Source organism: Pleurodeles waltl, chromosome 2_2 (genome assembly GCF_031143425.1).
Source record: "Pleurodeles waltl isolate 20211129_DDA chromosome 2_2, aPleWal1.hap1.20221129, whole genome shotgun sequence".
Taxonomy (NCBI): domain Eukaryota; kingdom Metazoa; phylum Chordata; class Amphibia; order Caudata; family Salamandridae; genus Pleurodeles; species Pleurodeles waltl.
Window position 1 is genome coordinate 963,200,482 of NC_090439.1, and position 13,696 is coordinate 963,214,177.

The following is a 13,696-nucleotide window of genomic DNA, read 5'->3' on the forward strand; positions in this document are numbered from 1 at the left end:
AAAATACAACAAATCACTCCAAAGGAAACCCTCCTTGTCCCTAAGGCAGTAGTCAGATATACAGAATATATTCCCATGGATTTCCCCAATTAGCTGTTGCAGCTCTAATGATAGCTAGCTAAAGAATATTTCAGTAGTGTGCAGGCACATGGGGCAGATAGAAGCAAAGACACCCAAATCCAGAATGTTAACAATTATATGGTCGGTGTTCAACATCTGTTAAACCTATTGTGGGGGGCCACTGCACATCTATGTCTCACATCCTTCCATGTCTCTATCCTGGGCACCTTGAATATAGAATTTGACCATGGGCTCATGTGTTGATGTGATGTGGTCCAGATAGATGCATTGTTGACTGGGTCGTGGATTTCTCAATGGGTATGGTTATTATTATTGGGATATTTATATAACTCTGCATTCACCAAGAGGACTTTTTGGCATGTTCTACTTTGTTAAAGGCTGTCTTTCACAAAACACAAGCAGAGCTATTTGGGTCCACACAATCTGCTTGTTACATGAGGGTAGCTTAGAGTCTGAGTCATGTGAAGATTTAGCTTGTCCCGTGCATCCAAAGCCAGTTTGGAAGACATGCATAATTATGCCCAGCTCTGGTTACCTCTATATAAGAAAGGGCAGATACTTTCGAAAGATTCTGCAAGGTAGGTCTAGCAGGACACATTAGTGGGCAGTTGCCTTTAAAAAAAAAAAAAAAGTAGCTATGCATCATTCCTATTACTATGGCACTGATTTGGTTCTGCTGGAAGCATATTTAGGTGCACTAGTTAGTTGGTCACAGTACTCAATTGTTTGAGTAGGGAGACAGGGTAAAAGACTTTTCACAGTTGTAGTGTTTTGTGGACTATCGTGAGGGGTGTCTGAGGAAACTGCGTCGGATATACTCGGCTGCCACGGCCTGGGAGCCATTCTGCAGGAATGCAGGGTTGCGTCTGGTTCAAGTATGCACATGCACAAGAAATAACCATGGACTCGAAGATTTCATTGTTCTGATTTCTTGCCAGTGTCCTAGACTGCTACTGGTTTCTTTAGCAAGCATCTTTCTTTTCCTTGATAAGCAGTTATTGTTGTACCTTTGAGTTATGCCTACAAAACTGGGACACAGGGCTAATGATTCCTGTAAGATAGTCTTGTTCCTCGGTGAAGACTGCCATACGAAGCTGCTCTCTAACTAGATGTGCTGCTGATTACTCCAAAAGGAGAGGACATGTTACAAAGAAAACTATCTGGCCTAATGGGGAAGGGATTTGCAGGAAAGTCTGAATATTCCAAATAAATGAATAAGACGAGAAATGGGGTTTGAGGATGGAAAGGTTAAATTAGCCTAGGAACCCAATCCCCGAAGTTTTTCTCCTTGTGTTAATATGAATTACAGCGCTGTTCTAGAAGGAATTAGAGTAGGTAATTACCAAGGTGACCAGTCTCAAGTGATTTGTGACATAGGTAAACACTCCTACACCCCAGTCACACATTTGTGTCCGCCATGTTGCTATCGGACATAATCCACAAACACTAATCTCACTATCAACTCCCAGCATCTAAGTCCACATAGATCCCCCTATTATGTATTCATCACTACAAAGTATGAAACCTTTGTTAAGTCTGAAGAGATGTTATTAGAGCACAAATGCATGTAGGCATAGGCACACATTCTGCATAAGGGAAATGCTGTTTCAATGATCCTGCTCATACCAATCAATCTTCAGGGTAAGGGAAAATGTGAACGCCCTTCCTTGCGAGATTAGCAGCAAACAGCTGGTACAAATCTTTTGTCCATCTTCAATGTCAAAAGATACCGTTTATACTTGGTGGTGAAACCACTTTAGACAGTAACAAGAAGTTAGTGTGGGGAACATGGGATACGGCATTTCAGTCTTTCAAGACGTCACATCCCTGTTGAGTTGCAATTAAGCGATGACTTGAAATGAATTGGGGTCAGGGATACATGTGAAGTGTTATTCTTGGTACATAAGGAGGTTCAAATGTCCCTGTTAATTAAACTATTAAGCTCTTCTCCCTGCAATAGACCGTGATTAAAGACAATATTATCATGGTCAATATAAGTTATTGTGAAAACTTTCTGGGCCAAAATATTGAAGGTAAGTGTATCTTTAATACATATTTTAAATAGTGATGCTAAAAATATAGAATATTAAATACTGTGGTAATAGTTTTAATTAGTAGAATTTGAGTTATTTATATACAAAAGTTGTCTTCATGTTTAATAGCATTCATTTTTTTGCTTTAAGTTTTGTAGGCTATTTAGAGGGTTGGTGAATACTGTTCGAATTTCAAATATTTATAACAATATATTTTGGTTTCAAATTTTAGCTTTTTGCTAAATAACCAATTAAATTAATTTAGCATATTTTATGATCCTTTAATTTGAGAGTGCTTGAAATTAGTTATTTTTATTGGACAGGTTTCGGGCAATAACGGAGGATTGGTTTGTTAGTGTTTTCATTCTTAGTGAAATTAATTACTATAGAATTAACATAGATATTTAATATTTTTAAAATGCTGATTGGGCTAAACATAATTTTGGTTTGGTTTCTTAAATTTGTGCTTTTGTAAAGTTATTGATGCATTGATGAACTGGGTTTAGAAGACTATAAAATAAAATATGTAGTTTTACATTATTCCATGTAAAATTAGTAATATTAGATAAGGAGTTCATAAATTTTTTAATAATGTGTTTTAAGCAGGCTGTGTTGGGGGACTGGAAGAGTACTGGGGGGGAAGAGTATTACTAACTAATTAGAATTAATATTGGGGATTAAGGGCCTAATTACGATGACGGTCCAACCGCCACATTACGATACTGCCGGTCCGACTGCCAGTGTACTGCTGTCTCCGCCAGGACCAGTGATCCCAATGGGCTGACGGCGGGTGCAGGTGGCAATCAGCCAGGGCGGCACTGCACGAAGAGGCAAACACAGAAGAAGCAAGCAGGTCCCACAACAGAATACCCCCGCCACCAACCAAACAAAACAAACAGGCCGGGGTGCAGAAAGAAATATACAAGAAAACGGACAGGCCCCCCCCCCCCCCCCCCAAAGACCTACTCGGATAGGCTGCACCAACAGCAATCAGAGACAGAACTGACCCCAAAGGTGCAAAAAGCCCAGAGCAAGAACACACAGGGAGGCGGAACTGACCCTGCTGTTCCACAGGACGATGAACATGGTACCAGACTGTCCAGGACCGGCATCGACCACAGACAAGCCACCAATGCAGAGAAAGTGGCGTCCAACGACACCAGCACTGGAGGTGGAGGAGAAAGCGAAGAACATCCACAACACCAGACCCCAACAGCTACACCACCGAACCCTGTGGACCAGAGACGCCAACTGAAAAGGACCAGAAGAATGTAAGTCTCCCCCCCCCCCCCCCAAAAAAAAATCCTCCTGCCTCCACAGGAAGAAATCCCAGGAAGGAGAAAGGGGAGCAGAATCCCCACTCAAGGCACCAGAAAAACAATCAAAGCCATGAGATATAAACACACCAGTGAGGACGAAAAAGTGCTCCAAAGAACACCACGGCCAGCAGCAGGAACCAAGAAGACAGCCCCAAGACAACAAAAGTCCAAGACACTGCAGGACCCCTGCACCGGCACCAGCACCCCCACCAGGGGCACCAAAGGGGAAAACCCCAACAGATTGCAGACAAACTAACCGCCCCTGCAGGGAAAGAAAAGCCTTAACTGACAACAAGATAGTGACTAGCCGAGACCAAAGGTAGAAACCACCACCGCAAAGGCCACAGCCAGCTAAACAAAGACCAGCACCAAGTTGCACATCAAAGCTCCCAAGAAGGACGAGCAGACAAAAGCAATGTGTCAGAAGCACCAGCCCCGAAACCCAGAGGCTAATGGCACAACAGTGGTAATAGAGAGAGCACAACATACCGGAGCAAAGGCAGCCAAGTGAAGCAGGGGAGACCGAAACAGAGCCCAGAAGAGCAACATCCCCTCCCCCTCCCCTTACCCCTCAAAGAAGGGCACAACAACTGCACAACGCAAGGGAGAGGAAGCAGAGGAGTAACCTGCCCCATCAACAGAACCAGGACCCAATAGGAACCAGAAGGGCATGGTAAACCAGAAAACGGAGCCTAGCGGGGGGGAAAAGAGCACCCCCATGCAGTGTAGCCAGAAACAACAGAACACCCACAAAAGGACCCACACAGCTGCCAGAAGAGGCCACCATACCAAAACGGGAAACAATTTCCATACAAAAGAAGCAGAGGGTGCCCCAAAACTACAGCCAAAGATGCATGTCTAGGCACACCATCTCAGGGAGGGACTCTGCAAGAGGCCCAGCAGGAGGCACCCAAGGGCATCAGGAACCACAACCAAGACCCACAACAATCCCCCAGAAGAGGTGCATCCATCCAAAACCACAGCAAGGCACTAGCTGTTTACGTAGAGAAGAGGAATATCCCACGAGCCTGAAGCAGGCAACAGGATGTGCCACTGACTGAAAAGCAGGGAACAGACCACTGACACACCACAAGAAGGGGAAGGTCAACAAAGACACCAGGAAGAGAACCCACAACATAGAGAGTGAGGGTGGACATGAATACACAGGCTGCAGCACGAGGGTCGGGTACCTGAACCATCAGGCCACAGACAACCCCCAGAGCCCCATCCGTAGGCCATAAAACCAATCAGGCCACCGGAAATTTAACCACAATGAACAAAGCCAGGAAGCAGGCGGCCCAGGAGGTGCAAGGCAGAAGCTGCATGACAGGACTGCGGAGAAACCATACAAAGGAACCCAATCATAGCCTCCTATGAGAGAAAGAAAGAAACAGCTATGTTCCAGAAAGACATCACAGCAGGAAAATGACATCAAACACCCCTGGACCAGAATCCACAATGGGCAGTATCAGGACAGAGACTTGAACTAGGAGCAGCTCTGCCAAAAGTCACTCATCTCACGTTAGAAAAATGCATATCCGGCCTGGTTCCTGCAATAAACGCATACCTTGAGATAGACATACAAATGAACTATGGCGTGAAGTGCGTTAACAGCAGAGGCCAGAGTCTCACCGAGCCAGGTAAGCCCAGAGTACTGCTGGTATCAAAGACCAAAAGGTGGCACTGGTGTAATATGGGAGGCATAGGATACACGCTATGTAACGACAATACTATGGATCACTCAATCAGACTTGCAAGAAAGCGACACAAGACATTGAAATGACACTCACAAGGATACTGAAAGGACCAAAAAGCAAACACAGCAATCAGAAACCTCCGCACCAATGCATGAGGTCACAGGTGACTCCAGCGAGACAAGGAGCAGAACCAGCAGCCGACCGAGGGACAGCCCAAGAAGTAGGCCAAGAGGCCAGCACACATCATAATAGAGAAAGAAAAATGGGCACAACCCCGTTCTTACTGCCCAGACATCGTCTCAGATATGTGCCGAGCCCCACCAAGGCCCCGACTCAGAAGTGCAGCCCCAGCCACAATAGGACCACCGGACTCCGTCACGGCAGGCAACGTTCCGTCAACAGCTATGCCAGAAACAGGTAACACCGCCCAGATAGGAAATCGCCGCCTAGAGCTCTGCTCAAGGCAGGGATGCAAACAACAAAGCCCCCAGGCCACGCTGTGAAGGGAGAAAGAAAGTCCACATGGAGATAAAAAAAAATACTAAGAACAGGACGAGGAGGGGGCAGAGGGAGTTTTTATTTAGAGGAGGGAGGGGTCTATTGGAGGCAAGGGGCCTTATAGGTTCAGAAGGATGGCGAAGGATGGACGGAGGTAATTCAAGTATGTGGCAACCACATTGGTTTTTTTTTTTGTGGTATAAACTTACAGTAAATTAATCATTGCACAGCTTGCCAAGGCCATACCCAGTTCTTGTTTTAAATGTTTTTTTTAGGACTGGAATATTATTTGGGCAACTTTTATTTTAGTATTTTTATCATCCATTTAATGTGAACATTATTTTATATATGTTTATTACTTTTGCAAAACAGTTTTTAAATGTTTATCATAAAACATTTCTGATCATTTATGTTGAAAAGAGTGCAAATATGTTTTGATTTTTACATTTTAGTTACTAAAATGTTAACATTAATAATTTTATTTTAAATACATAGCTAAACGTGTTTATTTAATAACTGCATAATTACAGAAAATATATATAGGTTCTACTGCAATTAAAAATCTATATTTTTTTAATTAGCTTTTTTTATTTCGATAATGATTTATTTGAAACATAGTAGGCATGTAATTTTCCAGAGATTCTCCATTTAAGGAATATTATTTTGTTTTCACAGAAAAACTTGAAATATAAGCTACTCGGTTACATTTAATTGTATTTAATGCAATGTTTAGAACTTATTTCTTCAATATTTTGTAGGCTATATTTTTGAAGTTAGTATGGTTAAATCAGCTTTTAAAAAATACTATTTTATAGGGTGGTAGTAGATAGTTTTGTGTGCACTATATTTTTGTTATTGGTTGTATTCTATGTCATTTACAATATAAGTACACACATTTTGATATTTTTGTTATTGATATTTGTTAAAGTTGTGTGTCAAGATATTTTGTGGTCAATATTGTAAAACATAACTGTAGGGCATTTCCTTACAATAACCTATTTCATTTTCTTTTGCTTTCACTTAGCATGCCGACTGGCTGGCTAAACAGAGCCATCGAACTTTGTAAATCACAATCCTTGAGCAGCTGCAACATTCTTACAAGGTTTGAAAGACCACCAATCAATATAAATCAGATATGTTTCACATTTAGAACTACTCTGCATCTTCCAGAATAGGTTAGAATGACACATGAACGGCCTTTGCTTATAAACAACAGATTTTACCTCAAAGGTGAGATGGGTTTGGGTGGGGTGCCAACCCAATGACAGCCCATTTAGAACGTTTCATCTGAATTTAGATTCCCTTGCACAATATCTTTCTTCTGTCATAATTTATTTGTACTTTTCTATTGCAGCTTTCTACTAGTTCACAGGTGTGGGTCTCAACTACTTACCCTTGATAGGCCCTTGAACAAAACGCATGTCCCTACGCGTTTATTTCAGGCAATGCAGTGCTTACAGTCCACATATTCATATTTTGTAATTCATGTGTGTTCATAGGCGCAATCATTTTTCATTTGTGCAGAATCATTTTTACTCATAGTTGAACAAGATTCCAAAACGTGAACCAAAAGGTATACAGAACTTCCAATATCTGTTTCGCCACTTCCTGGCGCACAGTCTTAGGGCCTTCTGAAGGCGGATATTCAGCAGAAAACAAAGGAAACCACAAAGTCAGCATCAGCTTACAAGGCTCTCTCAACAATTACACGGGGTCTGCAGCAATTAAGTCACTAAGTGGTCCCGATAGTAGTTTACTGGGACTGCTTTGTGACTTTATATGATTTCCTGCACAAATTGAAAATGATTGATCCTACGAACACATATGAACTACAAAAACAATCCATGAAATAGCAACTCAGTTTTGTCTTCCAACTTCCTATGAATTACACATTAATGGGTAACGGGTTTCCGATTCCTAAGGACAACTGTGCACTCCGATTCTACCCATTCGTCAAGGACCAGAAACTTCTGGGACATTCACCCCCCTCTCCTTCACATAAATCTAATCTAGTCTGTACAAGTTCCCCGTTTGAAGCTGGTTAAACACGTGGACTTTAAAATAACACTAGGACAGCACAACAGCAGAACAGAACACCTGTTATTTTGAGCAGAGCTGCGCAAATATTTTTTTTTTTCGTGCAACAATAATAAATGGTCTTCTCTAAGTATAGCTTCATACAACAAATAAAGTCACTGTACCTTACTGCCCAAGGCTGGAAGTGTAGCAAGCCTCAGTTCAGAAGATTGACAAGAATACGAATACAGAACCACCTTAGTTAAAATACCTGTCTCTCGGTGTATCCTATTTTCTGGAAATGGCAATCAAGACAAAAAATATGCAATCTGGTTTATGTAGTCCAGTTAGTATCATTTTTAATCGGATGTTTCTAAAAGGACAATCCAAGAATCTCAGTGTACTCATATGGGATGCTTCAATGGTGGTTCTGCTATGGAGCCCTTATGTGTACATAGCAGATTTTATATTTGACGTTCTGTTGCCTGGTTTCTGTGTCAAAGCTCATGTTACATACATTATGAGATTAGAAATATGCCACCTATTACAGATTTACCAGCAATGAGCAGCGAGTCCATTCGAGGAGGGGGCAGCGGAGGCTTGAACAGTTTACTCATGTCTTCCTCTGGCAGGAGAGGCTCTCCCCGAGTCGCACGCTGAATGTTTTCTTGCTGACGTCTTTGCTGATACTGTAACAAATAAGCAAAACGAACAGAACTTAATAAATGCCTTGCGCTAGACCAACTTTTACACCGAGTCGCCTGAACAAAGCCTGTGTTCACAAAAACACGCATTTCAAAACAATTCAATGTCGGGTTAAGTTTTTATAATGACTAAATGTCTCCAAAACAATATTGGACCTCCTTAAACCTATAGGCTTTGAATATCTAAAACTGCACGTCACCAATATGCCTGCCTTTCTATGGTCTCGCGTGTAGCTGAAAATAAGCTGGCACTGGTCAAATTTCGATTGAATATACAAGTCATATTTCACTAATTTACAGAGAAATTAAACATGGAAAAAAAGAAACCAAAAAATTGCTAATAGGGCATGGGAAAGTGTAGTGCCCTATGTCTCTATTTTATATGGAAAACAAAACCTTTAAAATTATGCGCTCTACAGTATCTGATTCGTTTCTACGAAAAACCATAATAGTTTCCACTGATTTCACATTGGTGCGAGTATGACTAAACAAGAGCTTAAAAGGCATCTTATTCTGTCTAGCAAAATTACGCATTTAAGTTCGTGTATTTAATCAGTACCAATTTAGCTAATGGAGAAACGGGAGGCTTTTGAAGGATGTGTGGAAGAGGGAAATTCTGATAAAAGTATGGACAGTGTACAACACGCAGGGATGGGGGGATTGAGAGGGGGTCGTGATGTTCCTCAGGCAGAGACCAGTGAGGCTCCTTATCTGTGTTTGAGGTGCTGCTAGAAGATCTGGGCTCTTCGACACTTTATTGAACTGCAGGGAGCAACTGAGTAAACCACCTCCACTCAAGGCTATTTATTGTTCTAGAATTTGGATGCATAGTTTAGTCCAGCAAGATAGATTTATATTTTTATTGTACACTTCTCGACTTTCACCCTTGACAATGTCCTAGTTACTCATTAAAAAAAAAAAAAAAAAAAAAAACAGGAACTGTTAGAAATAGGGACTCTAGTTGGCAATCAGTTTACCCCCTGTCCAAGTAGGGACCCTCATACTAGTCATGGTAAGGGAGATACACAGCTCAGATTACCCCCTGCCTCCCCCCCTTCCCTTTGGTAGCACAACACAAGCGGACAGGCTTATCTCAGAGGCAATGTGTGAATTATTTCTTACCAACACACACAGGTTCCTGTGAAACCCCCACAAAAGGACTCCACTCCAGTTTAGAAAAATAGCCAATATTTATCTAAATCAAACAAGAACAAAACGACAAATCCAACATACACCTACAAAGATGTGATTTTTTTTAAAGTAAAAAGAGTCTTAATACATAGAAGTCAATGGATGTGTTGTTTTAGCACAAAATACCAGGGATGCATGAAAAATAAAGCTGCATGGGTGAGCGATGCGTTGATTCCTTAATCGCAAGTGAGGTCGTGCATCGATTCTTTCTCCGCCAGGCAAGAGATGCATTGTTTTACAGACCAGCAGCCTCCGGTCCGTGCTGTGATGTTGAAGATTCTGGCGCCCAGGGGCGATGCGTGAAAAATCTGGACGCAAGGCAGCAATGAATAGGTGCTGAGCTGGTGATTTTTTAGCCGTGGTGCAGGTGCTGCATCAATTTTTCTGCTGCTCGCCTATGTTGCGTGGATTTTCTCTGTGGTTCTGCCAGCTTCTCCTTTCAGGGGCCCAGGGACTGGATGTGGCACCACCAGGCAAGTCACGAGGTCTAGCACAGGGTTCTGCAAAGTCGGTCCTGGAGAGCCGGGTCCATGCCAGATTTTTAGCATATCCACATTTAGAAACAAGATGCTTCAGAATTCTACATTTTTCTAAATGTGGATATGCTAAAAATCTGGCATGGACCCGGCTCTCCAGGACCAACTTTGCAGAACCCTGGTCTATCAAATGTAAAAAGGCCAAAAGGGACGACAAGTAACTTAACAGTGCTACTGCAGGTCGATATGCCTTGCTTTAGTGATCAAACGCAAGATATTGCTGCAAAGCATCTTTAAACAACACAGTATAAGGTCTTTCCCCATGCACTACTTTTTTTTGCATGAAAGGCAATTCCCCCTCAAGAGACTGCATCTTTCATAACATTTATGCTAAAGGCAAATAGACTGCTGTCAGCTGACTGGCCAAACAGCTCAAGCTCATCATAAGCTCTAAACCTGCACTTTATTGCATGGCCTGCGCTTTCACTTGTGCACTTTGTCTCAGAAATATGGGAATGGTAACATAAGGTGTTGGTGACATACACACAAAAGCACCAGAAAAACCCTCTGTAATTTTAGATTTTTCATTGGCCTTCAAGTCAAACACGTATTTTTAATGTCGGTCATCTCTATTTTAATCCTTTATATAGCATTGAAATTTTATAAAACAAGCTATTCGGTAAAATGTTTGATTTTAATTAATTGAAATAAACATACTTACTAGAGGTCTTTTCTGAGCCAAACATACAAAACAAATGTGACTACTGACCATTTGGCTTGCAGCAGATCTGTTTGTTTGCAGGTGCTTCACCAAGCCAAAAACTCATCTCAGCATCTGACTGTTAGAGCTGATAACCTTAGGGTGGTCTTCTCCTAAACCTTTTGCAGAAAATCGTTTTTGTTGGCTTTAGGAATTTTTGCACTTCACCACTGCTAACCAGTGCTAAAGTGCTTGTGCCCTTGCCTTTCAACATGGTAAAATTGACTCACACCTAATTAGCGTATTTAATTTTATAGTGGTATACCATATACCCAGGGCCTGAAATTAAATATTTCTAGTGGGCCTGCAGCACTAATTGTGCCACCCGCTTAAGGAAGGGATGGGCGGCCACACATCGGTACCTCCCCTTTATTAATACATTGCTGTGAAACACCTCCCAATATCACCTGGGCCCTGGTCCAACCTGGGGGCTTAAAATTGAAAAGGACAGGAGCCTGGCCTTTTTTTTTTTTTTTTTTTTTTGTTTAAACCGGTACCACGGTTCCATTAAAAACAAAATTACGTGTTTGACCACCAGGCCCACCCTGCCCCTGTATTTAAAAAATATATATTTTATTTATTTTTTAGGACAGGGGACTGAGCCCGCAAGTCCTAAACAGGCTGCCACAACATCAATGCTCATGTTGTGGCAGCCAATCAGATGTTATCTTTCGATCCGTTGGATCCTTACATATATTTTTAAACCGTAATTGCTCAAAACCTACTGTACAAACCAAATCACAAAAAGCACGCTTTCTGGGTAGAGATCTAGCTTTCTGCCAAATTTGGTGTATTTCCCGTTCAGCCATTTTGGCTGTAGCAGTGTCTAATTTTTCCTATGAGAAATTACACGGGGAAATGCGTTTTTAGGTGAATGATGTAATCAAAAAAAAGGAAAAAAAACAATTTCCCATGGAAACATGGTCATAGCTGTAACAGGGTAATACACAGACACACAACCTGACTTACTATTCATTACGGAATCCTGGTTGGGAGATGACATGGCCCCAGTGTTGCACGAAGCCCTTCCTCCGGGCTATCAAACCATCACACAAAAACGTATAGGCAAGAGAGGAGGTGGACTATCTATTATATTCAAACAGGCAATAAGCCTCAGTAAAACAGACAACATCTCCATACAAGGTTGTGAAGCCCTCCTTACCAGATGCCACCCTACTCCAACTTCCTCCTGTAACTTTCTCCTCCTTTACAGACCTCCACCTAACAACTCCACTTTCCCAGATGCTTTTCTTGACACAGTCTCAAACCTTATTACACTATACTCCAATCTATGCATTCTTGGGGATCTAAACATTTGGTTTGACAAACCCAATATGCCCCATCCAAAAGCTATCACCACTGGCCTACTCGCATTGAACCTACATCAGATTGTACACAATCCCACACACATTGCTGGTCACATCCTAGATGTCATTTTTGCTAAGCCTGAACTCGTTACTATTCATAGCATCACACCAACCACCTGGTCAGACCACCATCTGATAACTTTCCGACAGACAACTCCACAAATCAACACACCCCACAACCACTTACATACATACACCTATCGACCATGGAGCAAACTCAATTTGGATCACTTAGAAACACAACTAACAGCAAAAACAGATCTAGATACAATTAATTCTGTACCAAAACTTTATGAGTGGCTACAGGAAGCTTTTGATGTCCTAATACCACTCAGAAAAACTAAACATGACAAAAGAAAACCAACACCTTGGAGAAACACAGAACTTAAAAAGATAAAGCAACAAATCAGAAAGTTGCAGCGGACCTGGCTCAAAACAAACAACAGTCAAGACAAACTGCAGCTACACAAACTTAATAGGATATACAAATCATCAATCAAAAAAGCGAAAAAAAGATACTACTCAGACAGAATTCTAAATGCTCAATCTACAACCAAGGAATTTTATAAAATTCTCAATGAATTTCGAAAACCTACATGCATGGAAGGAAGTCATCCCACCACTCAAGATTTCACAAACAAATTGGCAACTCACTACACAACCAAGGCAGACACATTGGACTCCTATTTAAAACAGAAGAAAACCATAAGCACCAACCCCTTTACTAAAATACCCTTTAAGAATAAACCATCCCAACCTCTACAGTCCTTCAAACAAATATCCCAGGATGAATTTATGGATTTGGTCAAAGCAAGCAGACCTTCTGGTTGCCCTTCTGACCCTTGCCCACCACAAATCTTCAAGAACATCCTGCTATCTACTTCTGCTGCCACACCTTTAAGAAGAATCATCAACAACTTTAACTTCAGGAACTTTTCCTACAGACCTGAAAAAGGCATACATACGACCATTATTAAAGAAAACAAACCTAGACCCGCAAGACCCCAACAACTACAGACCTATCACAAATGGACCTTTCCTGGGCAAATTGATAGAAAGAGCAGCATTCGCCCAGATGTCACAATTCATTGAAGACAATTCTATACTTTCAGACTTCCAAACTGGATTCCGCCCAGGAAGAAGCACTGAATCGGCACTCATGGCAATCTGGGACAATCTTAAAAACACAGTCGACCGAAATGGAGTTGCTGCACTACTTCTCTTGGACCTCTCAGCTGCCTTTGATACGGTTGACCATGACACGCTAACTTAAAGACTCCACGAAGCCGACATACAAGGGAATGCTCTCGACTGGATTACTTCCTATCTCCAAAAAAGAGCGAATATCATCCACTCACCCCCCCTTCTCATCCGAACCCTACCTCACAAAAACAGGGGTCCACCAAGGGTCAATCATCTCACCTTTGCTTTTTAACATCTACATGATATCTTTACCAGAACTGATTAATGATTTCCATCTCACATGTTACAACTATGCAGATGACACACAAATACTACTTCAATTAGAAGACCGCAAAAACATTGAAAACTCAC

At 41.7% G+C, this 13,696-nt stretch overlaps 1 protein-coding gene across 1 annotated transcript in view; it reads right to left on the bottom strand.

Moving 5' to 3' along the window:
• The window catches only part of EIF3H (eukaryotic translation initiation factor 3 subunit H), a 257,025-nt gene that overhangs the window by 381 nt on the left and 242,948 nt on the right, over positions 1 to 13,696 (bottom strand). Inside the window, exon 7 of the mRNA XM_069220645.1 lies at positions 8,201 to 8,333. Coding sequence (XP_069076746.1) covers positions 8,201 to 8,333 — 133 coding nt within the window. The remainder of the gene's footprint in view (positions 1 to 8,200; positions 8,334 to 13,696) is intronic.